The sequence below is a fragment of the Balaenoptera borealis genome, assembly GCF_965194805.1.
Source record: "Balaenoptera borealis genome assembly, chromosome: 5".
Classification (NCBI taxonomy): domain Eukaryota; kingdom Metazoa; phylum Chordata; class Mammalia; order Artiodactyla; family Balaenopteridae; genus Balaenoptera; species Balaenoptera borealis.
This window is the reverse complement of record NC_138862.1, coordinates 70,199,734-70,226,717: the sequence shown is the minus strand read 5'-3', so window position 1 is coordinate 70,226,717 and position 26,984 is coordinate 70,199,734. Positions and strand designations below refer to the sequence as shown.

At 47.1% G+C, this 26,984-nt stretch overlaps 1 protein-coding gene and 2 long non-coding RNA genes across 17 annotated transcripts in view; 2 read left to right on the top strand and 1 right to left on the bottom strand.

Annotated features, from left to right (window-relative positions):
• LOC309628841 (kalirin) overlaps positions 1–26,984 on the bottom strand; it is a gene marked incomplete at its 3' end in the record, with an annotated part of 315,688 nt that overhangs the window by 107,492 nt on the left and 181,212 nt on the right. Inside the window, exon 1 of one of the 14 annotated variants that reach the window (XM_082392271.1) lies at positions 7,775–8,028. The exons of 8 other annotated variants lie outside the window; for them this stretch is intronic. In XM_082392271.1, coding sequence (XP_082248397.1) covers positions 7,775–7,859 — 85 coding nt within the window. In that variant the 5' untranslated portion in view covers positions 7,860–8,028. Of the gene's footprint in view, positions 1–7,774; positions 8,029–26,984 lie in introns of those variants that run through there. 5 more of the 14 variants (XM_082392256.1, XM_082392255.1, XM_082392261.1 and 2 more) reach the window with 5 other exon arrangements.
• On the top strand, positions 6,098–26,906 carry LOC309628868. Of its 2 annotated transcripts, XR_014244754.1 has the most exons (7): positions 6,098–7,519; positions 12,723–12,852; positions 14,062–14,106; positions 15,604–15,716; positions 15,829–16,976; positions 17,304–17,438; positions 24,414–26,906. It is a non-coding gene; the product is annotated as an uncharacterized lncRNA (long non-coding RNA). The 2 variants fall into 2 exon arrangements; XR_014244755.1 differs by having other exon boundaries at positions 15,829–17,438.
• LOC309628872 lies at positions 8,641–10,592 on the top strand. Its single transcript, XR_014244759.1, has 2 exons — positions 8,641–10,012; positions 10,350–10,592. It is a non-coding gene; the product is annotated as an uncharacterized lncRNA (long non-coding RNA).

Here is a 26,984-nt window from a genome sequence, read left to right as displayed (position 1 = left end):
TAAGGAATTATAGGTGTGTGTTAAGACAACTATAAGAACGCTCATTACAATATTGTTGATAATAGCAAAATTAGAAACAACCAAAAATAGGGCGGTTGAAAATAAAAACAAACCATATTTACACATGATAAAATGAGCACCTAGTAGTATGTTGATAAACCAGCTCTCTGAGTAAAACAGAAGACCTTGATTTGTGGTGTCTGGTAACATTCTTAGTATAACTACTCCCACCATGGCTGATTTCAAGCTACCAATGGCTTAACCATTGAATATTTAACAATCCCAACCTGAGCTGAGCTGGCATATCACTGAATGCATCCACAAAAACGTCGTGGAAGTTGTTTAGTATGTTATGAGAAAAAAGTCTGTAACACTACTATACCCTATTTCTGGAAAAAATACACACATGGAAAAAAATTAAAAGGATATATTTAAAATGTTAACAGAGCTCTCTCTAGGTAATGGGATTTTATTTTCATTTATCTGTATTTTCAAATGTTTTCCCAATGTTTATGTATAATTTTGCTAGGCAGATAAAAAAAAAAAAAAATCAAGGCTCTCTTTCCCAGTAACAATAATTTTGAAATCACCTATCTTTGGAGGCATGTCTCAAAAAGAGAAAAAGAGAAATCCCTGGACCTACTCATGAAAGCAACTGCACAATTAGAAGCCTCAGAAGTGAGGAGATTCCTAACACCACATAAACAAAAGGCTGAGGGGGTAAAACATGCAGCTCTAGCCCCGTGCACACTGGTCTCACGGGGGGAGAAGGGTAAGTCATACCCCTCCCGTGGGGTGAAATATACCTCGCGGAAAGGAAAGGTGGGATGTAGGGAGTGGAGATTCGTAAACTCCAGGACAAGAATCTGTCTGTACAGTCTGATTCTGGAAAGATCTATTTCTTAACCCAGGGCTCTTCCTCATTCCTTCTCACCAAATTTTAGCCATTATATTAAATCAGTACCAACAATTGTCAAGTTCAATTCTTGTCTACAGCGAAACCCTTTGTAGCCACTAAAAAGATCCTGGAAAAGCATCTCTATGGAAAGACGTTCCAAAGATTAAGTGAAATCATGTTTTAAGGCAGACTATATTTATAAATATGAACCCATTTATTTTAAGAGGGGTAAACATATAGAAAAGGATACATTAAGTGATTAAGTATGAGGAGGCAGCACACAGGTGTGAGCCTGACATCCGAAATCTGTGCAGAAGTGGACTGTTTGCAATTCTTTTTAACAGTGAGGCTTGGTTCCCTGTTGGATGGGGAAAGATAATATCCCTTTCTCCCTCGGGGCAATGATGGAGATGCTAATGGTGGCAGAGCAGAAACTGCGACTGTCCTGAGAGCCTGTTACACACCAGGTGCTGTAAGAGACCAAACAGATGCCTACAACTAATCCCACCCCAAGGAGAGCAAGTACCTGCATACAGAGATGTTTTATGAGGTACTGTTTCAACCGAGCAGCGGAAGGGATTTCCCTTCCTTTCAATTTGCCAGTTTCCTCACTATGGTCTCCAGGAAAGCAAGAAGAATGTGAAAGGACCTGTTGCATAACTCTGATCTTTGTTTGCTCTTTTACCTGGCTAAAGCCAACCTGGCAGCCTCTTGGCTGCCTTGCAGGTGTAACCAGGGCTCACCTCCTTGCAGGAAGTATAACACAGAAGGTTCTGTCAACCTCAAAAGAGGAACTCCATTAGTCACTGAATAGACAAAGCAGGGGGGCCAAGCTACCCATGTCTCCCAACCACAAGGAATACACAAGATACTGGCCAAACCTCAGAGAATGTCTAGAACCTCGGGGGCTGCTGTGGGCAGGTCATGATTTTTACCTAGGCAAAAACAGCCTGAAGAGGACCTGCAAAGCTTTGCAGATGAAGGGTGTGCAACAAATGTTGGCTGATGGGATCAGAAAAATGGCTCTCAATTAGATTGTTAGCCAAAGTCAAGGGGCAGGCAGGAAGTGATGTCTTTTTACATAACATAGGTTTTCAGGACCTAAACTTCAATCCTGGTGTAGCCATGTTCCAATTCTTGTACATTGTGTTTCCCCTCAGAGAAGAATAACTCGAGGATGCTTCGGGTATCTTGCCAGTACCTTCTCTCAGATGTTCTTTTACCTAACCACAGTGATTATAATACTAGAAGCATTGTATCTTTTTAAAATTTTTAATTGGTTTAATTAAAAAAAAAAGGAAATCCCTATCATACTTATAGATCACAAGCTTTCTTTCCCCACAGTGGCAACTCTACAGCACTGAGGCACAGCTGACAATGGTTTGAACCAAGACCATTAAATTGCTTAGGAATGTAGATTTGCAGCATTACCACCTAGAAGACCCACAGATATTTAGCTGTGAGTTCCCTGAGTATGGGTTCTATGTTTAGTATTCCAACTACTGTTACCATTAGTAGCTAACCTTTTTATAGCACTTTATATGCCTGGTGCTACGCTAAGCCCTTTACATACATTGTCTTAACTAATCCTCACAGCAGCCCAGTGGGGTCAGTGCCATTATGATTCCCACCCATTCTCCCCCAGTATCCAGCGCAGGGCTGGCAGGCAGTCAGCACATAAACATTTGTCAAATGGATTAAAACACTGTGTTACATAAAAACCAGTGACTTTCAAAAATGGAATGATAGGAATGTATTTCATTGATTCATTTCCACCTGAAAGGGTACACTTCATGAAAAGAGACAAGAAAGAAAGGGGGGGAAAGGGACCTTTGGAATTAAATTGAACCAGAGGGGGAAAACATGGACAGATATTTACTAAGAACAATGTGCAGAAGCTGCTCTGGGAGAGACAGAGGTGTGACTGTGGTCTCTGCCTTCTGTGGTCTTGGGACAGAACAGCCACTGAAGGCAGAACAGGGAGGTCCAGATCCCAGTGGCTCCAGGCAATGCAATCACCCCCCAGAACCACAGATCACTCCACAGTTAACACCCAAGTTCCAGCTTGGGGTCAGCCTCTACCCTTCTAAGTTGGGCCAGCCGTGCCTTTGTCTAGAGTAAGAGAAACCACATGCCCAGGAAGACAAAAATGGAGTTGCAGAAAGAACACTGGAAAAGGGCTCTAGGTCTGACTCTGCTACTAAATGGCTGGATCTCAGTTTCCTCCTGTAGAAAAAAGGATCTATTAAATAATCTCTAAGATTGCTTCCAGTTCTAACTTCCCATGGTATAGGACCTTCTGCTTGAGAAGCCCCCCTCAGCTTTTAGACCCATGCTCTTTCTAGGGCATGGAAAAGCTGGGCCTTGGTCTGAAGGAGAGGGCAGGCCGCGCAGCCACTCACATTCACTGAAAGGAGAAGCACTTCAAAAGGATGGGGAGTCTTTTTAGGGCAGAAGAGAAGCACCGAGACTCAAGAGGAACTTCACTAAGGAGAATACCAAAAACACTGCTCCAGACTAAGGTAGGCTTACAGCATTGTTTGGGCTCCGAAGTGAATCCCCCATGTTCACTTTAGAAAAAACAAAACCAAACCAAAAACCTTTTATTTTGGATAAAAACACAGAGTCTGAGTTTCTTTCTTTTTATCTCAGGTTAGGACTTACCAACCTGTAGCACATGGAACCCCTGGGGTGACATGCCTACAGCATGATCAGTGATTGTTGGACCCACAGTTGTACCAAAAGAAGACATTTGGCTTCCGCTTCCAATCTCCTCCACCCCAACCAAATCCATATACTCCTATTTCTACTAGGCTACGTTATGACTGGAAGGCAGGGAATAATTGATATCCTTGTTACTACCCACTAGTCAGAGAATCAGGAATGGGAAGAAAACCATAAGATCTAGGTTGGCAACAGTACGTATGTGTGGAAATTCTCCCCAGATTAAGGTATATCCCTGGGAGGCAGAGAAAATCGAGAGATATAATGGACAAACATACATGCTAAATGGTCAATTCAATTTTCATAGTGGTAAAGGCACTTCCTGGAAGATAAAGAAATAAAAAGGGATGTATACCTCAAGGCCCCAAGGCTTCTCTGACCCTTGGGTGGTTAACTAAAGTAAACAAAAGTGAATGTCACTTTTGTTCCCCTCTGAGGTTACCAACACCTTTCTAAAGGAACTTGGTGTCATGGTTTCACACATTAAATTCAGTTTATAAAATGAGCTGTATTAATTCATGGGCCAAAGAAGGAATATTCACACCCAATCATAAGATTCCTGCTTAGTGATTCTGGGGGAACGTAGGGGGAAAAATAGAAATTATAGATAAGGATGGCTCGGGATGCCCTGTAAACCCCCATAACCCTTACCCATACCCTGTGATGTCAGCCCCAATCGCCCCTGTGGCGAAAGAGCCATGGGATTGTGATCCCAGCACCTCTCCTGTGAGCTTACTCGGCCTGGATAAGTCGCCACCCTTTCCTCTCTTCACTTCGGAGACAGTCTTCTGAACCAGGTACTGTCTCACAGTACAAATGGGGAGATGTGATGGCACATGGGCTCAAGAGGCGAGGACAATGATACAACAGTAAGCAAGTATAAATAAATACCATGTACACTGTGGAGAAGCAGAGGAGGGCAGCAGTCAGGAAAGGTTTCCAAGAAGGGACTTTTGTCCATATACCCAAAGTTAATTGACTAGAAAATTAAAGGCTCTAAAACTGGCTTCCAACTTTCAAGGTCTGAAAAATCTCTAGGCTCCATGATCTAAGAAGTCACAAATTCTGGTCTGCAGCACATGACTTAGCAACCCTCCAGGTGACTTGAAATCCCTTTTGTCACTCGGAAACAAGTTGCTCTTTAAAATTGTAAGATCACTAAAGAAGAATCCAGAATGGACCCACTTCTTCAGGTATAGAGGAAAGTCGAAGTAGCCAGAAATCCTGAAACTTCCCACAGAGAGCGACATCAGTGATTAATCACCCTTCAGACACACACATGCCATTATGTTTGGCTATTTTTCACTTCCAAAAAGGCAGTTACAAATGATTTGCTGTCCTTCTTCCATCTCACCCATCTCTATTTCTGTTCTACCCTTGGTTTTCAGTTTTCCTGCCCTTCAATACTTATTTCAAGGTACGGAAGGAAGGTCATCTTTCATCAAACCCCTTTGCCATACCCATACTTAACAGAACCAAAAACTGGAACAGAAGAACACAAGAGAGTTGCCTTCCTCACTTTTCCAAATCCAAAGACAAGCTCCACTGACTTCGTCCATATTTTTCTCAAATATGATCTTTAAAGGCCACAAAGGTACGTCACTAAATCCTTGACTCTTACCCTAGTGTTAACAACTGCAACCACTTAGGATTCACCAGAGCAAGTCCAGGATAGCTTAGCTTTGTGTCAAAAATAACCAGAACATTCCACTTCCCCTTGGTTCCTTTGTCCCAGACTTTAGAAGGAGGTGTCCTTTAAAAGCTGAGTGACTGGAAGCCAGTTAGTCAAGGCCCCTTGACTCAGGAACCATAGTAGTGAGTTCTAAACCATTAGCTTCACAGTCATCTGTACAACCAGAGGAACTGGTTTAACTGAAAAGGGAGGCCAACCGTCCCTGGTGTAGATGCCCTGCACTCCCATTAGCCTCTCAGACTCTCGCCCGAGCCCTTCTCTGTGTTGCAGTTGGGCAAGCTTCTTCCTATGGAGTTCTGGGGCTCTGGACAATGCATTCAAGCTCAGTACAAGACATTATCTTTTCAGTCTGCTTCGAATATATGCCTTCGGGCTGGGTGGGGACTCTGAGCTCTTCTTGCTGTTAGAGCAGACTCAGAGAGCCCCCGGGCAGTGCCCAACACCTCAGACACATCATCCTGCCCAGCGGCCGCCAGGGGCTCTTGGAAGGGTGGCTAAATCACGTCCCCCACCATCTTCCTCAGATTGGAGCCCCGGTTTTCCATCTTCACATGTTTCAGATGTGGCAAAGAATAAGGACTGAAGAAGGAGAAGGCGAGAGGCACCCACCTTCGTTACCCTCCTTTTCCCTTTTAAGCTGCTTTCACTGCTTGGGCCTTTTGCCTCCCTCTGTCTTCAGCTGAGAGGCGATGGTCTCCTCCAGCTCTGGCTCCAGCACCGCCCCCCCTCCCCCCACTGGCAAGCCACAGAGCCTGCAGCCGCCGCTTTCCCAGTCCTGCAGACAGGAGGTGACCCAGCAGGCACCCCAAGGGGGCTCCCAGCCCCCTCCTCTCACCACCACACGGAGGGCCCGCCAGGGCAATTCACAAACAAAGCAAAGGCTGAGAGACCCCTGGAGAATTACTCTGTAAGGAAGCTGCGGCTGCCACACATCTGGACTCAAGGAGGCAGCTGCAGGGCCTTTAGATAAGCACCGCCCACGTTCCCAAATTCTGCCTTTGGACAGGAAATGGACTCCCAAGAAATCCTGCTTGGAAACCCTTCACCATGAAAGCAGCCCAGCCTTCAGCGCAAACCCACACACTCGGATTCCCTTTGGCCATTTCCTGCTTCCTCTCCCTTTTAATACCCCCTTGCTTCAATTCCCAGCCTTGGTTTTGAACGTTTCTGAACTAGGCTTGGATTTTTGTGAGGGTCCCTGGCCTCCTAAAATTCCTTCTCCCTCTGAATTCTGATTTTTAGAGTTAGCTACTATTCAGTTCCAAGCTGTTCTAATTAAATGCAGGATTGAGAGAATCTGACGCTGAGATTATGAACCCTAATGACTTGGGGAAAGGTCCTTCAGATTTAATTAGTTTTTGTAGTCTCCTATCTGCTTAGCATGGAGAATTTGTCAGGGTTATGTGTGGGGTGGGCACAGAGGATGCGGTGGTCACTTGGATGAAGTTTATTCACCAGTAACTCCCAGAGAGTTCCATCAGGACTCGTTAGGCGAGGATGGGTAAGGAGACTGGGGCATTGCAAATAAGGGTGGAGGCGAGACACCCAACAGGTGAAATTTTAAAAGGGCTTATGTCAAGTGAGAGCCTATATTCTCACTTCTAACCACACAGAAACAGAATCTCCCCGACCCTCCAAGCTGAGGCGGTAAAGTGACATGAACTGTGTTAGGAACATCTGTTAACTCTGTCTAGGAAGGGCTCGATTTCTTTTTCAGGATAGGCTACACATTGATAACTTTCCTTCTGTCATCCTTCTCACCATCGTGTTTTGCAGGCTGATTTTGGGGAAATTAGTTGCTTCCTGCAAGTCTCCTTGACAACACTAAAATTAGCAGAATAATTAAACACAGTCCTAACTGGGTACATAGAGAGTTCTTGGTTAATTAATGAGCCAAGCTCCGGCCCAGAGCTGCAGACCCACGCTGACCTGCCAAAGCCCAGGCAGAGAAAAGCCCGCTCTAGTCCCCAAAGAAAGTTGTCACTTGGCAAAAATAGTTCCTGGTGTAGAGACAAGTGTCAGACACATTCCTCTAGCTAAGAGTCATCTGTTAACCCCGCGGCTGAGGTCCACATGTAAATGAGAGCAGGAAAGTGTAACTCTGCCACTACAGGGACGCGCAGAGCTCCGAGTGGCCTCTCCCTCTCCCCCGCATCCGCGCCCCAAGCCCTCTGCAGGCTGGAGCCCAGTATCCAGAGTCGCCGGTAAGTAACTGAGTTCCCAAACTTCAGCTCCGCATCCAAGTCAGAAGCTCCTTCTGAGAGTGGAGAGCGAGCGAACCGCTTCGCGCCGCAGAAACTGCAATGAACACAGTTGGGAGCAAACCCTCCCTTTGCCGTGCTCCCCTCCCCACCCCCATTTTCCCCAGACCACGGTCTGCTCCCCGCCACCCCGCCACCCCATACTCAGCTGCCCCGGTCTCTGCCTAAAAAGAAGGCGCAGCGCCGACAGCCACTCACCTCTGCACGGGAAGCAACAGCAGCACTTCGCCAAGAGCCACCCCAAAGAGGGACCTCGGGTGTACGCGCGGTCGCCGCCCTTCATGCTGCCGCGCGGCCCCAGCGCTCCCGCATGGCCCGGGGTGCCCGCCGCCGTGGGAGCGCAGCAGGCAGGCCACCGCGGCCCCGGGGCCAGCTCGCAACCTCGGCCCTCCCTCCCCGCCCTCCCGCCCCGCACCGCGGCAACGACTCCGACTTTCTGGGAGCCAGGGCCACCTTGGGGAGAAGGGGAGGGGCCGGCGGGGAGGGCGGCGCTGGGGGCGGAGTTCCAAAGTCCAGCTGTTTGCCCGAGTCCCGCCGGCAGCGTGGCCCAGAGCCTTAGGCAAGGCCGCTCTGGCCGCCGGCACGGGGCACGCGAGGGGAGGAGGCGCGTACACAACCCTCGGCGCAAAACAGGTGCTTCCCCTTTAGTGCAGCGTCCTCTCCTCAAAGGCCGCCACAGTCAGCTCTGGCTTAAAATCCGCAATCCGATGAGGCCAAAGAGGTGGCAGAGAAGCAGACTTAGAAGGTTCAGGACTCAATAGTGCCTTTTCTCTGACAGGTTCACCCCCTCCTTGTCCTCAGCCTCCGAACATGAACAGCCCCCTCTGTGTTGAAAACACCTTCACCTACGCTTTTCGTTCCTTCTTTTTAATATTTAAGGCTAATAATGATAATCGTGCCTCCCCTTTTCATCGGCTCCAGGGTGGTAATGATGTTGTGGGAAAGCTCAGTATTGCAAAGAAACCATAAGACGGAAGTTCAAAGCTGTTTTGTCACCTAGTAGCTGTCTGACTTTAGGCCAGTCATTTCACTTTTTTGATCCTCAGTTTCCTCATTTAAAAAATAAAAGAAGGAAAAAGAATTCCCATGTTACAGGATTGCTAAGAGAATTTTAAAACATATCCATGAAGTAGCTGTTAGAGAGATGTTTTATAGTTCCAGTTGAGTGAATGCCTACAGAGAAAGTGCAGACACCTTACTCATGGTGGAAGATGTCCATTCACCCCCCCCCCCAACCACACCCAGTGGGTCTATCATCCCTTTACTTAAATCCCTATCTGTTTCCTTTTTAAGTCTTTTCATATTTCAAGGTCAAGCTCACATCCCCCCTACCCCCCCCCCAAGAAGCCCACCTGCACCACGCCAACTGGACCTTCCCATGAACCACTGTGTTTATCACTCACAAAGCATCTCTCCCATTCCTTTGTGTCCAGATTTAGGAAAAGGGATGGCTGGAAACATACAGCACTCAAAGTAGAGAGAGCCCATTCATCAGGAAAAAAAAAAGGGGGGGAAGCTTGTGAGAGGGATAAAAAACAGAAGCTTGATCACTCAATTCCCACCTGGAAGAAAGATAGCCACAGGACAAGACTTTTAGGAGTTACCAGGATTTGGGGCTTCCTTTCTCAGTTTGAACCATGCTTAGGTTTTGGCCTTATTTATTTGTGTTGCAGCACCTGCCACATGGTTGGAACACAGTCGATGCTCAGTAAACACAGTAGCACAACTTCATGAGTAACAAAAGCTAGCATTTATTGAGCATTTGTTTGTGCCAAGCAGTTTCCTAGTTGCCTTCTATACATTAGCTCATTTATCCACACCAAAAAACCTTATAAGGTAGGGTCCTCTTTTAAATCTGAAGAAACTAAATGAATGAATGCTGATGAGGCTTCGATGATTTAACTCTAAAGAGAAACTCTAAAAAGCTTCACCATGTAGGAAGAGCAGAACCCATAGTCAAAATCTAACTTCTAGGTCTACCACTGCCGTCTCCCTGATGGCCCCTCCTGGCAAGTGTTATATAAGAATCTCACTGTCGAGCAGGAAATGTACCCCTGGTGCTCCACATACGAAACAGCGAAATGAAAGTTCAAATTGCTCATGCAGCCCACACCCCAGATTCCAGAATTCACTGATCATCCTATTGGTCAGTCTCATCTTGACAGCTTGAATTACTGCAGGATGTGGCAACCGGTACTGCTGTCTAGTTCTCTCTTCTATATCACCAAATATAACACCCATTTTGCTGTCCTTGCAAGCCCAGAGCAGAAAATGGCCAGTACCTTCAGCCCTTGGAAAAGTGAACTTGTTTGCTTGTGATCCACTGTCTGGATGCTATGATACAAGAGTCCATATTTGGTCTACCCACCCAATCCACCTCCTTGAATACTTTTGGGGCACTCTGATAGGAATTCAAAAATGCTTCAAAATTGCTTGGTGAGTAACCAGTTCCTTTTTTACTTAAACCTACCTGTTGGGCCTTTGTGTTTAAGTGACACTGGGTCATCTTTGCATCATAATCTTTTGCAAGAGGCTGACAACATCATCGTGTAGAAACTGGCTTGAATTAGATGTCTGAGGAAGATTCAGCCCTTGCTTCAGAAATCAGAGTACTGGAAACTATTAGGTAAAAAATAAGCTACAAGGATATATTGTACAACAAAGAGAATATAGCAAATATTTTATAACAACTATAAATGGAGTACAGCCTTTAAAAATTGTGAATCGGGCTTCCCTGGTGGCGCAGTGGTTGAGAATCTGCCTGCCAATGCAGGGGACATGCGTTCGAGCCCTGGTCTGGGAAGATCCCACATGCCGCGGAGCAACTAGGCCCGTGAGCCAAAACTACTGAGCCTGTGCGTCTGGAGCCTGTGCTCCGCAACAAGAGAGGCCGCGACAGTGAGAGGCCCGCACACTGCGATGAAGCGTGGCCCCCACTCGCCGCAACTAGAGAAAGCCCTCGCCCAGAAACGAAGACCCAACACAGCCAAAAATAAATAAATAAAAAATAAATAAATTTTAAAAAAAATTGTGAATCGCTGTGTTGTACACCTGTAATTTATATAATATTGTATAACTATACTTCAAAAAAAATCAGAGTACAAGTACACCCTAAAGTAGTCTTAGTCTCCATGAAAAGGATCCATCAGGCATGTTTCCATTGGTCCTTATTATAACCCAGGAATCCATCCTACTGTCAACTTAAAGGCATAAAACCATTAGGAACACCTACCCATCTTGAATTGATATGGTCAGCACATTTTGGAGACTCATTAGGCATCCATAACCCAAGAGTCCCACTGCCGTCCTCGTGTGCCTTCCAGAATGATACCAGTGATGTCTACAACCCAGCGAGGAAGTCTTGAACACTACTGGGACACTGACTGATTTCAGACCAATTCATTAACTCAGCAAACACTTACTGAGTGCCTACTATATGCCAGGCTCTGTTCTAGGCACTGGGTCTACATTCACGAACAAAAACAATCCCAGTCCTTGTGGAGCTAGCCACTAGGACAGATTCAACGTGAACGTGAAAGAGAAGGGAATCAATGTCAGATATTTGACCAAGTTTTGAGTTGAGGGATTTAAGAAAATAGGTGCCTGAATCCTCTAACTTACATCTAGATGTTTTAATTGTCCTCAGGACCATTTGGAGGGGATGGTAGGGAAATGGTTTTTAAACACAGATGCTTATTAGAATCATCAGGGAAGATTTTCTAAATCCTAGGTATTAGAATTTTTTTTTAAGGTTCTCCAGGTGATTCCAGGGTGGAACCAAGTTTAAGAGCCATTGATGCCTGGGTCTTCCTCCCTCCAACCCTCTCAAGATTCAGAGTAATTCCCCTTTGGGTGAGGCTGGGCATCAGTATTTTTTAAAGTTCCTCAGGTGTTTGTAAGATGCAGCACAGTTTGAGAACCACTGGTGTGGTGTGCTGGTTCTCAAACTTGAGTGTGCATCAGAATTACCTGGATAGTGAGTTCAAACACAGATTACTGGGCCCGCTCCCAGACTTTCTGATTAAGTAGGTCTGGGGTGGGGCCTGAGGATTTGCATTTCTACAAGTTTCCAGGTGACGTTGATGTTGTTGGTGCAGGGGCCACACTTTGAGAACCACTAGTTAGCGGTCTCTCCCATCTGTTTGTAATCCACACCCCCTTCTTTTTGTAATAGCACCTTGATTTCTCTTTGAGGAACCAGCTCTCGTCCATTCTCAGACCATGTTCGTGGATGTAGTTGACATCCTCCCTCTGTCCACCCTCCACTCTAAGGACGGGCCCATGACCTGGGCTTGGCCAGCCAGCTACAAGGACTGGTTCAGATTTAGCACATGACCCAATTTCAGCCAATGATAATAAACCAGAAGACCTTAGCAAGAACTACTGGGAAAGCAGAAATCCCTTCCCAGAAGATTTCTAAGTTGGTGGAATGTTAATGTAAAGCAGCTGGAGGCCATCCTGCCATAACTACATAAGCAGAAGCTGCCTGAGAATAAAGCCAACATGGAGGAAAGAGATGAAATGAGAGAGAGGTAGCGGGTTGTGTGTGAGGTTTGATGCCATCACCTGAATACACTTTTCCTCCAAAGTCTTATCTATCCCTGGACCTTATCGGAGCCCAAGTAAACATCTTTTTTTGTATAAGGCAGTTGAATCTCTATAATCTCAAGGTTTGCAAACTCCACTCCACCCACTCCCAAAGTTCAGGTTAAGAACCTCTGAGCTATAGCAATATTTTTGGAGTGTTCCTAATTTCCAAACAGATGGTTGAATCTTATTCTTATTTTTGGCAGTTTGTCTTTAGTTATGCTTCTGGTCAAAGTCTATCTTACATGAATTAGGCTCTCTGCCTACCGATGTGTCCATTTTATCTCATCTCCATTTCCCACAACAGTGAACCCCAAAGAATTCCTGCTGGTCTCAGCCTGCACACATACTGGGCCCGGTATACCACAATGCTGGGCTTGGTACCAGGGACTAGTGGGTCTGCCCTCTCCCCCCAAGTTAGCCGCAGGCTTCAGGAACGCTGGACCATGACCTAAGGCATCTGCCCTTTTCACCAACAGACATGTGTCCAATTTTGTCCTTTAGACTTATTCTCCTCAGATTTACAGGAACTGAGTTTTTCAAAATCACATTTATCCAGATTTCTTATTGAGAGCTCAGCCCAGAGACAGAAGGCAATAGCAACTGTGCCGCAACTCAGGCCTAGAGATTCCTGCGAGAACCTTCCTACAGCGACAAGTACAGTACACGCCTTCTCCGGAACATGCCAGGTGAGGGCTGTGGGCGTGGTTTCTGGGGACTGTGGGCAGCTCCACCCCAACCAGTCACTTTACCTGCCTTTTCCTCCAGCAGTACATCTCTCTTCCAGCACCCACTCCCAGATTCTGATCCAGATTCCCTTCTAGAGTTTGTAAAAAGCTCTGCAGGTGATTTCAGTAAGAAGTCAGGGCAAAGGACCATGGACCTTGGGACTCTGGGATTACTTCCTGCGTGGTACCTACAGAGTTTAGGGAGCACCTGGACTCAAATGTTTTCACTTTCTCAGACTCTGACATCCCTCCACGACCCGCGACACTCTCTAGTTACTGACCGCATGCTCCTTAACCCTCATCTTCCCTGTGTAGATTTCTGGCCTGTGAACTGCCTGATGGCTGATACCAGGGTGGTTCATAATTTTCCCCATATTATCCTGTCCTGGCCTCCGTTTCCGACTGTGGCTTAAAACTCTGAGGTTCTTGTCAAGTACTGATCATTTATACAACGAAGAGTTGGATTTTGAATATCTACTAGCTGCAAGTCACTAAGTTAACCTGTATATGGGAATTTATAATGGGAAAATGATATGAGAAACAGAAATTGAATAAGACTGTTCCCTGAGCAAAGACAAAGAAGAACAAGGTGAGTTCTAGGAAAGCAGTTGGTTCAATTTTTTTGTGGCAGAAAAGGGAAACTGGAGGCAGACCAAGACTGGACATAAAGTAGAGGTTTCATCCTTATGTGAAGAAGAATAATTATCAGTGACCAGAAACACTTATTAAAACAAAGGAGGTGCAATTTGTACATTGCTTCTATATTTAATTAGAACTCCAAATACGTCTTTCAAAATTGTGTAACGTCCATGTGGACAACCATTCCCAGGTTATATGTGTTATTTTAATAGTAATGTCTACAGGAAAGCATGATTGCCAGCATTATGCATAGTAATCTCTTCTCCTAACTATACCTGTTTAGTGTGGTCTAACCACTGCACGCCTGCTGGCCCCGTGGGTGCCTCCATCCACATAGCGACAGCTCCCAGAATCCAAGGACTAAACCACCACTGAGCTCGTCCTATCTGTCTTCAACTATGCCCTGTAAAGGTGTCCCTCGCTCCCTCTCTGCCTGCCCATCTGACAAGTGTCTGCCTCCTTCTGGCTGTCTCACTTATGCTCAAAAAGCTTAGCGTCGGCTCGCCCTGCCAACAAACCTCTGTTTTTCAGGAAGGAAGTATGCCCGATCACCCTCTGGACTGAACCAAGCCCCAGGTAAGGGTAGTCCAGGCGATGCTGAAAAGGCTGTGGGGCTTCACACAGGACCCGGGTGTCTCCCCCAGAACAACCAGTGCTCATGCCCTTCTGGGGTGGAGCTGCGGGCCGCCAGGACGGGCTCCTGGAGATCCGAGCTCAGGAGGAGACAAGCTATTTATCAAAGTGAGAGATGACTGCAGTTGGAGTTGCTAAAAACAAACCACTCCAGGTTTATCTACTTCCAAAAACGTTCACTTCTAAGTAGGTCAAAGTGTTCCCAAACTCGGACAGTAAGAAGTGCCCGTCTATCACTCTGAGTTCCAATTTGGGAAGGCTTGCCGTTGCTAAGTGTCCACTATGAGGGATGGTGTTTTCATTCCAACCGTCAGTGCCCCCTCCCCTCCCACAGGCAGAAGTAGCAGCTGCGGCAGCATGTAGATTCATGGGTGCAATGAAGAGGTTTCTGACACATTAAATGCAAAGTGGATTTTGCCTTGATGTAACTCAGGTCAGTTTATGGGAGATTTCATTAATAGGAGGGAATGTGGAAGACACTGCCCATCCTTATATTTCTGAGTTTTCAACCATTCCAGATAAATGAGAGGTGCTGAACCCATGTGTCCCCAGAGAAGATTTCCCAGGAAGCAGGATTTCAAAGACTTTCTCACTCAGAACTCCTAGCATCAGAACATCATTCCCTATCCCCATCCTCAGGCTCCCCTGGTAAAGCTTTGGCCGGTTTCCTCTCCAGTTCTCAGGGGATGGAGGACACACTGAGCCTCGCCCTTCACACATGAACTCTCTCAGGGGTCCTTGATTCATGGTCCTTTCTCTTCCCCTCCCTCCCTCCTTCTTCCTTCCTTCTTCTTCCCTCTCTCCCTTCCTTCCTATAAATATTTACAGTAACTTCTTTTATGCCAGCTACTGTTCTTGATACCAGGGACAGAGTAATGAACAAAATAGACAAAATCCCTGCACTTGTACAGGAAATCTGGGGTGGGGGCAGTATGGGGAATAGACAATAAACGTTAATAAATATGTCATGTAGCGCCATAATTGCAATGAGGAAAAGTAAAACAGGAAAAGGGGTACACAGTGGGATGGAAGAGGGTGGGAGTGAGCAAAGACCTCTCTAATCAGGTGACATTCAAGCAGAGATGTGAAGGAACTGTGGTGACAGCTGTCCAGGTATCTGAGGACCTGGAGTGTTCCAGGCAGAGGTGACAGAAGGGGTGGGTGCTGGGTAGCAGAGTGTCTGGCTCAACTGGGGAAGAGTTCAGTCAGGCAGGCTGGTCAGGAGGTGGTAGGATTTGGTAGGAAAAATATGCCCCTCCCCACAAGGATGTCCACACCCTAATCCTCAGAAACTGTAAATATGTCACCTTACACAGCAAAAGGGACTTTGCAGATGTGATTAAGGACCTTGGGATGGGGAGGGTATCCTGGATTATGCAGGTGAGCACAATGTAATCACACGAGTCCTTAAGAGCAGAGAACCTTTCCCACTGTTGTCAGAAGGAGATGTGACTTTGGAAGAAGGACCAGAGGGATGCAACATTGCTGGCTTTGAAGATGGAGGAAGGGGCCATGAGCCGAGGAATGCAAGTGGCCTCTAGAAGATGGAAAAGGTGAGGAAACAGCCTCTCCCCTAGAGCCCATGTTGGACTTCTAACCTACACAACTACAAGAGAATAAACGTGTGTTGTTTGAAGTCACTAAGCCTGTGGTAATTTGTTATAGCAGCAGAAGGAAACTAAGACAGAGGAGATGAAGTCAGAGAACAGGCTCTGGGGCAGGTTCTGCAGGAGCCTCCTTGCAGCCACAGAAGGGACTTTGTTATTACTTGAAGTGAGACAGGAGCCATGGACTGTTTGAGCTGAGCCCAGGCCTCCCCCTGAAGCCGGGAGCCAGCAATGGTAATTATCTACGTGCCCACCTGTGTACAAAAGTAGGCACCCATACCTCCTGTGGCCTTCAGGGCCTTGTGGAGAGTAAGGCAAGTGGACGTGGTATCAGAATCAGCGTTCCTGGCTGGGGCTGGGGGACAAAGGTGGGGAAAGTAGGCAGCCCAGTCCTATCCCAAAGGCAAGTACAAGGAAAGGAGCCGGCTGGTCCATGAGTGGACAGCCTCTCTGCTGCTGGCAGGCAGGGAGCTGGTATTAAACATGGCAAGACTTGCAAACAGAAGCGCTCCTCATACATGCTGCCGAGTTTGGGTTCAGACTGCAGTTTCAATCCTACAAGGGTTATGGAGGAAGGGTAGTTGTTTTCGAGGTCTGAGTGACACAGGGGAAGGCACTGAGGTGGCCTCAGCAGGATGCTGACACTGTCCGGCCAAGCAGCATCAGAATCCCGCCGCTGAGAGCTCCTCAGGCCTAGGCCTGCAAGGGCTGCTCCTCACGACCTCCACGACCCTCTCCCCTGTGACCTTCCCTAAGCACATAGGGTGGGCACGCCCCCAGCTATGAGGCCACTGTCGCTCCTTCTCTCTTTCCCAGGCCACATCCAGTGCATGTCATTTCTGGGTCCCCTGCTCTTTTGGGGGGAAAGTGGTTTCAGCTTAGCTAGCTCTAGTAAGAGACAACTGCATCATCTTCTCTTTGGGGAAAGTTCTGTTTTCTGGAGTGACCTCCTCTCCGTCATCTATCCCCAGCTTCTCCTAGGCAAGCACCATCAGCAGCAACCTCTCCTCTCTAGGACTGAGTCCGAGGCTCTCATTTTAGCTCTGAGCTCCACCAGCTCTGAGCTTGCTCACGAGGCTCCAAGGAGCAAAGATGCTATTTAAGCCTCACCCTCCCTCCGCTCCGGATGATAAGAGGCTTCATCCTCGTGCAGACTTCACAGATTTACAGAGGACACCAGGAGGCATGAAACTGCTGTTGAAACAGGTGTTTGGCATGAGCTAAGTCTCAGCAGGCCAGCTACAAAAAGGAGAGGGGCAGGATCTCTGCAGGGAGCCCCAGAGACATCAGTTCCTTCTCTTGATAATGCAACATCTCCTCCTGTGCCAGTCCCTCTTGGAGGCAGCACTGCACTGGGGTGTACTTAAAGGAGGATGTGGCCTGGCCTGACATTTTCCTATTTGAGGCCTTGATTCCAAGCCCTTTGATGTCCTAAATAGTATCAGAAAGATGGTAGCTGGTCCTAGGCAGGACATCTCACCTAGAACAAAGTAGTCTCGGGGCAGTTTCTAATTGTCTTTGTTGCTCCTTTAGTCTTAAATGGAAAAAAGGAGGGAAGAGCGTGGACTGGATGGCACCTATATCTCCCTCTTCCTGAAACTGTCCTGGGAGGGCTTCCAGTTGGTCAGTAACTATTGAGCCATCTCTGGCCCATCCTAACATAGACAGGTAAGTGGAAGAAAATCAGTTAAAAATAAAATAAGGCAGTTTTTACAAAACTGCCCTATGCCCTTCTCCTCTTTGAATTGAGGAAGGACACCTTCATGCCCAGCCCCACATTCAACATCTCAGCACAGCCCTCCTCACATAGGCTGGCCCATCTCTATGGTGTGGTCGGAATGTTACCTTTAACAACCAGAGTTAATCACTGAAAGAACAGGGCATTGAGAGGTACAAGCCAGGGAATAAGTTGAATTTTCAACTTAAATATGTCGTATATAATCTCTACCCACAGGGTAGAAGGCAAAAGAAAGTTAGAAGAGAGGAGTAGGGGCTTCCCTGGTGGCACAGTGGCTGAGAATCTGCCTGCCAATGCAGGGGACACGTGTTCGAGCCCTGGTCTGGGAAGATCCCACATGCCGCGGAGCAACTGGGCCCGCGAGCCACAACTACTGAGCCTGCGCGTCTGGAGCCTGTGCTCCGCAACAACAGAGGCCGCGATAGTGAGAGGCCCGCGCACCGCGATGAAGAGTGGCCCCCGCTTGCCGCAACTAGAGAAAAGCCTTCGCACAGAAACGAAGACCCAACACAGCCAAAAATAAATAAATAAATAAATTTATAAAAGAAGAGAGGAGTAAACCATTATTTATTGGGAAATCATAGAGCCAGATGGACCTGCTGTTGGTAGACTGTAGAAAGGGCCCGGAGTAGGCCAGGAATGGAAACTGAGAGAGAGGGGAGAGTGCAGAGTAGAGACAATGTCAGGCCTTTGCAAAACCTATGGATGGAACTAGAAACAGAACCTTGACCCCTTGACCCCTGGAGAAGATTCAGGCTGGAAATACTCTAGACGCCTCCCTACAGAGGTATCAGAACTAGAACAAAGGGCAGGCAGGGAAATTAACATTAATTGACTGCCTCTAGGGTGGTAAGCATAGGCTAGAAGTCTAACTCAAGGGAAGTGGGCATTATTGCCCATTTTATAGATTTTAAGTATCTTGTCCAAGGTTATCAACTAGTCAGTATCTGAGCCAGGATTCAGAGCCCCCAGGTCTTCTACCCCAAGACTCTTAGTTACTCCACGCCTCTCATCATGTCATTGTATGGTCTACCACATACCATTGTAAAGCCTTGTGCATAGCAGGGTCGCTTTTGTTTTATTCTAAACAATTAGCCTGCACACATAACAAAAAGACCAACTTCACGGTTTAAAATCACTTTTCCTTAACATTGCCTCCTCTGAGCTTCCCAGCAGCTCTGAGAGATGGGTAATTTTTATCAGCTTCCCTTATAGATGCAGAAACTAAGATGAAGTGAGTTTCTACTCATTCCACACCCTGTCCTCTTCCTGGCCCATCTGACACCCTGAGTACAAAGCCCTCCCCTGTTTTCTCAAAGATTTGCAAGTACACTTCTATGAAAAAGATAGGCTGATTGTAACATATTAGATTGAACCATTTAAAATTGCTGACTTTCCACCAGTTTTGACTACCAAAATGGCAATTTCATGTGGTTCAACCTAATAAATTGCACCTCAAAATGAGGATATTTATGCTATGCTTGGATGGATTAAACATAGGATACTTAGGTTAATCACTTTAGGTTGCTAAAGTGATTCTCTCCTGATGTGGAGAGAAAAAAAGCAGACGTTTTAGAACTGGAAGGGATTCTAGAGGTAAATCAGGAGGATATGGATAAAAGGTAATAAAAATGCTACTTTAGAACAAGTAACAATATGAATGACTGCAGGGAATAACCAAAAAAAAAAAAAGACCAGCCCATAGAGAGCCTCAGAGTGGAAGGCAGTTACCACTAAGCCTGAGCCTAGAGAAAAGGAGATGAGATCAGAGGTGTGTGAAAGACCGAGGCACCGATGTGCAGGGGTAAACAGTATGGAGGGTCCTTTAAAAACTAAACACAGAGTTATCATATGATCCAGCAATCCCACTCCTGGGCGTATATCCGGAAAAGATGAAAACTCTAATTTGAAAAGATTCATGCACCCCAATGTTCACAGCAGCACTATTCACAACAGCCAAGACATGAAAGCAACCTAACTGTCCATTGACAAATGAATGGATAAAGAAGATGTGGTATATATATATACACACACACACACACACACATACACATACATACAGTGGAATACTACTCAGCCATAAAAGGAATGAAATAATGCCATTTGCAGCAACATGGGTGAACACAGAGATTATCATACTAAGTGAAGTAAGTCAGACAGAGAAAGACAAATGCCATATGATATCACTTATATGTGGAATCCAAAATATGACACAAATGAACTTATTTATGAAACATAAATAGACTCACATACATAGAAAACAAACTTATGGTTACCAAAGGGGAAAGGGGGTGGGGAAGGGATAAATTAGGAGTTTGGGATTCACAGATACACACTTCTATATATAAATTAGATAAATAACAAGGATCCTGTATAGCACAGAAAACTGTATTCAATATCTTGTAATAACCTATAATAGAAAAGAATCTGGAAAAGAACATGTATACCTGAAACTAACACAACATTGTAAATCAACTATACTTCAATAAAAAACCACACACACAAATAATCACCTTAAACAAGCTAGGATTGTTGAATTTAATCCATAATGTTTTTTTCTGCTCTAAGGATTTAATAAAAGATGTATGGAGAAATTGATAGGCTCTAATGAAATTCTCCCCAAGGAAAGAAGGGTCTATCATTTTAGATGCAAATCAAATTACTTTGTTCTAGATGAAGATCAGGAGATGGAGAATGAGAATTAGGACTGGTGGGTTTCAAGTGGGGGCCTGGGGAGGCGAGAATAGGAGGAGAATGAGCAGAAAGTATCTGGATTTCAGCACTAAGTAAGAGGAATTTCCAACCATTAGCATTGTACTAAAATATAACAGGCTTCCTCTAGAAGTAATGAGCTCCCCATCCCTGGGAGTGCTCAAGTAATGCTTGGCTGACCACCCAACAGAGACATTTTAAGAAGGGGTCCTATATTAGGGTAGAGAGTGAACCAGAAGACTTTCAGGGTGCTCTTCAATTCTACGATTCTAAGAACCCATAAAATTCAATGTTCTGAAGTAAAATGAAATCTAATCAAGGACCACTTCTACTCAATTATAAAAAGAGAAATTTTAAATTCTAACCTTTTATAATTCTGAAAAATGACTAGGAGCTCCTTTTAGAGTCTCTACAAATACATCTCCATCTATCTTAAAACACTTTTCTTCAAGAAGTGTCAGCACTCACGTTAATTACATTTCTCATTCAAATGTATTAATTTTTGGTTTTAGTTATTCAATAGTCACTTTTAAAAACAACCTTACCACTATTTTTCATTGCAAACATACTATATTCAGTTATGTTACTCCTAAATAAAATTTTGTAGGCTAGTATGGAAACTTATTCCCATCCTCATTCATCACACTTTCATATATAATTTTGTCCTATGGGGTGGGGTGTGAGTTCTGGATTTCAAAGTGGCTTCCTCACAGCTGGTCAATTACAGATGTGGTCCTCTGCAAATGGAGTAGGAGTGGAGACCAGCAAGCCATAGTTTTAACATGTCACTTCATTCTTGAAAGGCAATGTTTGGGGACTATTCATCCTTCAATTTTTTTTCTCAGCTTCCCGTGGTACAGCCCCATGGGTGGCATTATGGAGTAAACGAAAACCGTGAGAGTTTAGTTGTTGACTAGTTGCTCCTAATGCAGAATTACACTGAAAAGCAAGAGAGAGAGACTTGTAGTAGACCCTCCAGAGTCGGTAGACAGGAGGAGACTTTAAGTGTCTGCATTTGATAGCAGAGGAGATAGGAAAGGCACATTTTGGCCCCGGGAAGCAGAAAGTGCAGGGGGTTCCCATCCTGCAGTGAATCTGCTGGACAGCCTGGACCAGCTCCAGCAGTTGGCTGGCCCCTAGCAGAGATGGACCCCATTCAGCCTGCTGGCCAGAGTGCTGCTCAGGGCCATTCTGCTCCAGCCAGGGACACCAGGCTCTTTCTAGTGGGCAAAGCACACACAGGATGAAATCTGTCTGCCACCACTGCCCATAGGGAAGGGAGCACAGGAGGCCAGAGGGGAGAGAGAGAGTGGGAGGGCAGTATGTGTTTCTGTGTGTACGGGGCTCACGCTCTCTCAACCTTCACCCAGCGAGACTGGTTAAATCCAAGGGAGCCGAGTCAGAGTGAAGGATAATAAACTAAAGTAGCTGTCTCAAACGCTTTCAGACTTGGGAGGTCGTAGAGCATTGTGAAGAGTGAGACCTTGGGGAATAGACAGACCTGAGTTCAAATCTAGATCCACCACTAGTAAGCTATGTGACTCTGGGCAAGTTACCTGATCTTTCTAAGACCTGGTTTCCCTGTCTGTAAAATGAGGAAAACATTAAAGCATGAACCCAGAACCTGGCCCATAGTAAGACTCAATAAATGTCAGGTATTTTTACGAGTTGACGTCACACTTAATATAAGTCCACAGTATCACAGACTCACTCAGCATCTTCAGGCTGTTGGTGGTACATGCCTCCAGAGCCCATTGTTCTCCACTGCTCTGTACCTTCACACCTTCCCCAGCCTGGGTAAGCTGTTCCTAAGGCCATCTAGGTGATAACAGGAGAAATCATCAGGAGACCCCATAAGAGAGGACTCCCTGTAAACAAGCCGGGGTCACCATGGGCACTGCCCCTCTCCTCCAGGACATGTGCCCCAGGGCTCACCTGGCCCTGGTTTAGTTTGGCTAAGCAAACAGGCGTTTCCTTATAGCTTCTCCAGGTGCTCAGCTGGAGCCAGGGCAAAAACTGTACAGGAAAAGAAAAGGAACACAGGTATCCTATAGAGCTGGGTGGAGAAGAACCTAGACTGTTTTTTGGAACCTGGGGCAGAAGTACCCAGGACCAATGCTTTTTTAAAAAAGCATTTTTGGGCTTCCCTGGTGGCACAGTGGTTGAGAATCTGCCTGCCAATGCAGGGTACACAGGTTTGAGCCCTGGTCTGGGAAGATCCCACATGCCGCGGAGCAACTAAGCCCATGTGCCACAGCTACTGAGCCTGCGCGTCTGGAGCCTGTGCTCCGCAACAAGACAGGCCGCGATAGTGAGAGGCCTGTGCACTGCGATGAAGAGTGGCCCCCACTTGCCGCAACTAGAGAAAGCCCTCCCACAGAAATGAAGACCCAACACAGCCAAAAATTAATTAATTAATTGATTTAAAAAAAAACATTTTTAAGGGTACAGTTCAGTGGCATTAAGTACATTCACAATGTTGTATTACCATCACCATCATCCATCTCCAAAACTTTTTTCGTCTTGCAAAACTGAAACTCTGTACCCGTTAAACACTAACTCCACATTCCTCCCCTTCCCCTAGCCCCTGGCAACCACCATTCCACTTTCTATGAATTTGACTGCTGTAGTTACCTCACATAGTGGAATCATACAGTATTTGTCCTCTTGTGTCTGGCTTATTTCACCTAGCATAATGTCTTCAAAGTTCATCCATGTTGCAGCATGTGTCAGATTTTCCTTCCTTTTTAAGACTATATAATATTCCATTATATGTATATACCACATTTTTGTTTACCCATGCATCCCTTGGACACCTGGGTTGCTTCTACCTTTGCTATGAACATGGGTGTACAAACAATACCTCTCTGAGTCCCTACTTTCAATTCTTTGGGGTATACACCCAGCAGTGGAATTGCTGGATCATATGGTAATTCTATGTTTAATTTTTTGAGGAACCCCATACTGTTTTCCATAGCAATTCACCATTTTACTTTTCCACAAGCAGGGCACGAGGGTTCCAATTTCTCTACAACCTCACTAACACCTGTTATTTTCTATGGTTTGTGAAAAAAAATAATAGCCTTCCTGATGGGTATGAAGTGGTTTCTCATCGCCATACTGACTTGCAGTTCCCTCATGATCAGTGATGTTGCCCATCTTTTCATGGGCTTATTGGCCATTTGTATACCTTCTTTGGAGAAATGTGTATTCAGGTCCTTCGTCCATTTTAAAATCTAATTGTATTTTGTTGTTGTTGTTGAGTTGTAGGAGTTCTTTATATAACTGCATATTGACCCCTACCAATGGATCTTTAAGTCCCTCCTAAGCCTGACTCTTGGGGGGTGGCAAACCCCTAAAGCAGCGACTCTCAGCCCATTAGAATTACCAAGGAACTTAAAAAATACTGATGCCCAGGCCCTTGGTGGCTCTGAATTAATTGGTCTGGGGTGGTGTGTGAGGCATCAATAATTTTTAAAGTCTCCTCCAGGTGGTTCTAAGATGCACCCAGAACTGAAACCACCGCTACAAAATCTTTGTCCCTTGGGAGGTGCTGCCCTCGCCACTTACTGCTGAGAAAGTGAGAGGGGATTAGGAAGAGAATGACTAGGTCCACAGGGCCCAACCCCGGGGAGAAGCTCTACGATGTCAGGGGGGCATTAAAATAAGAGGAAAGGCAGGCTGCTCTACTTTGTCACACAATTCCACCAACAGTGCTGCCACAGATATATCAAGAGGAAACACGCAACCACTGTCTCCTGAGAAAGCACAGGAGGGAAAGACTGGAGAAAGGGCCTCCGGCCTCTAGGAAGCCCAGCAGGCAGCGTGCGGGGTGCAGGGCAAGGAGGCGGGAGCCCTGGGTCTCCTCCAGCTCTGCCACCAACTCTCCCTGTGACTTCAGGGAAGTCACCTTGCTTTCCTGTGCCCGAAGGTGCCCCTACAAGAGAGGAAACTGGCCAGTGCAGTGGTTCTCAACCCTGCTGTCCCTTGGAGTCACCCGAGGAGCACTTAAACAACCCTGGCCCACTCTGGAGATTCTGACCCCACGTGTGGTAGGCGGGGTCTGAGCCTTGTCATTTGGTGAACCTTCCAGGGAATGCTAGGTGGCCAGGGCTGAGAGCCCCGCTCTAGTGGTTCTCCAAGTCCCCTCCTCGTGCTGACGCCCCAGGGCTCTTCTGCCTCTTCTTCTGCAGTCACGGCCTGAGCACTCAGCACATCACACGGACACCCCCTGCTTCTCACGGCCCGTAGGAGCACTGGCCTGACGCTCTCTCGAAGGTTAAGGGCACCAGTTGCCTTCTAAGGACTGAACAGGAAATGGATTCGGACCTCCAGCGACACCGGAGGAGGCCCTGTCCTATTCCACAACCCCCAGAACGTCTCATCCGCAGTCCCGCTGGGCATAACTTAGAAGGTGGAGCATCTGCTGGAGACAAATCACTCTGAGAGGAGAGGAGGCCAGGCGGCCAGCAGGCAGCCAGCTGGACGGGAGAAGGAACAGCTTACTGAATTTCTGCTAAGAGGCCAGCGCTCTGGGCAGGCCCTGGAGAGAGAGGGAGGGGCTTTACCAAGCCGAGGCGTGTGCATCGGCGCACATCGGTCTTGTTAGGGCCACAGCAATGCTCCGTGGAGAACAGAGACTTAAGCCTGACCGTCGGGAGTCCACGCAGGTGAGAGGCCAGTGAGAGCTCACAGGCTGTCGCTGGAAGGCCCCGCCTAATGGACTTACGCTGGGAGACAGCAAACAGGCTGCCAACAGGAAGAGCCAAGGAAATGGGCGATAGGCGCTGGGAGTGGTGCTTGTAAGAAGCCATGACGGCGGCTGAGGCAGCTGGAAAGTTCTGTGACACACTCCCTGTGTTCTCTCTGACCTCTAGCTTGCACCCCGCATCCTCAGCTCCATTTTCAGTGAACTCTCTGCTAACTCCCCTCCCTCTGCACTTCTTACCCTGAGTGCCCCCACGTCCCCAGCTGAGCCGGGCCAGGGAGGGATGCAATCAGCCAGGCACCAGGGAGGCCAGACCTAGGGCAAGAAGCCTCCGGTCTCCCCCTTGTAGCCAAGCCCTTCCTGACGGACCACCCCACACTTGGACATGAGTGACCGGTTAGCCTTTCCCAGCAAATAAATCGCTGTCCTTGCTTCTGTCTCTGGAGATGGGAGTTTTTAGTCATTTTGCTGAATAATCTACGGGAGTGATATAAAAACTGTAACTTATCATGACACCTAGGATGTGCTCAGTGCCAGGCACTGTTCTAAGTGTCTTGTATATCTTATTTCATTTCACCTGCACGATTCTAGCCTCTCTGTGCCCACGTTTTCCCCACGGTCAGACTTCAAGCAGAACCGTACTCCCGAGATCCCCTGCTTTTCCCTTCCCTGGTCCCGCGAGTTTCTCTAGGGGCTACTTCAGAGGGCTGAGGGGTTGCACCTGCAATCACAGATGCCACACAACTTCCTGACACAGAGAAAAGGCGGAGAAGCGGGTGGTGGCTAAGCCGGCGGAGGGGAGCACAGGTGCGTGTGGAGGGAGGAGAATCAGGTTTTAGTTGCCATCCTCCAGATGGAGCCCCCGCCCCCCGCCCCCTGCGAGGCCCCTGGAAGAGCCAGGCAGCGCCAGTAATGCAACCTGCTAGAGCCACCTCGTGGAGGAGAGGAGGAGGTCAGGCTTTTGAGACGGACCCGATGAATTCCAGCAAGGAAAACATTTCACAACGTAATTAGTCCGTAGCATCAACAGGTCTCCGTGGCGACCCTTGTCCCTTCCTCCCAACAGAACCAGGTCCCTCCCTCTTCCCATCCCATAGATACCTAGCACACGTCTGCATGGAAACCCTGACGCAGGTTATCTGACCAGTGACAAAAAGAAGCTCAGAACTAAGAGAACTCTGGGTCTGTCCCTCTCTGGGCCTCCGTTTCCTCCATGTAAGACGAGTGACTTCAAGGCCGCTGCCAGCCTTGGCTTCTGAAGTCAGTGGCTGTCGTACTGGAGTGTGCATCAGAATTCCCTGGGGACTTGTTAAGACGCAGACCGCAGGCCACCCCCCCCACCCCCGCCGCGTTCCTGGCCCAGAAGGTCTGGAGTGGGGTCTGAGAATTCGCATTTCTAAAAGTTCCCAGGGGATGCGGATGCTGCCAGCCCAGAGACACCCCTCACACTGGAGAAGCAGTGTTTTCAGTGGCTCAGTCTGCCCGATGTGAGAAGAAGCGAATAAACAAGCATGTGGAAGGAACACGGAGCTTATATAGAACAGAAGCCAAGGCTCCAGTAGTTTGTCTGTCAAAGGCACATAAATGAGTGTCTCAGGCCCTGGCAGGGCTGAGGGGAAGGTCAAACCTGACGCGGTTGTGCTGTGTGTTCCCCTGCAGTTTGCTCGGTCCTGTGTGAAGCATGAGCAGCTGGGTAGGGGTGAGGGGCCGGGGAGCCTGCAGTAGCTGTGGAGGGGCAGGGGGTCAGCGGAGAAAGGAGGAGTCTAGGCTTTGGGCCATGGGTAGAAGAGGGCTTTTCTGGAGGTTGGGTGATACAATGGGAGAGTTTGAAGAGATCTTAGGGGTCATCTAAGTCAACCTTCATTTTTAAGATGAAACTGACTCAGAAAGGTTAAATGACTTTTCCAAAGTCACATGGCCATTCCATAGCTCTTTCCCTTTAAGCTCCCAACCCACTTTCTTCATAAGTGGGTCCCAGAGAAACCCCACAAGGTCAGAATGGGTTCCTGAGACAAGTGAGTGCCATGATGCTCTTCTAACAAGCAGGTCACGTCCC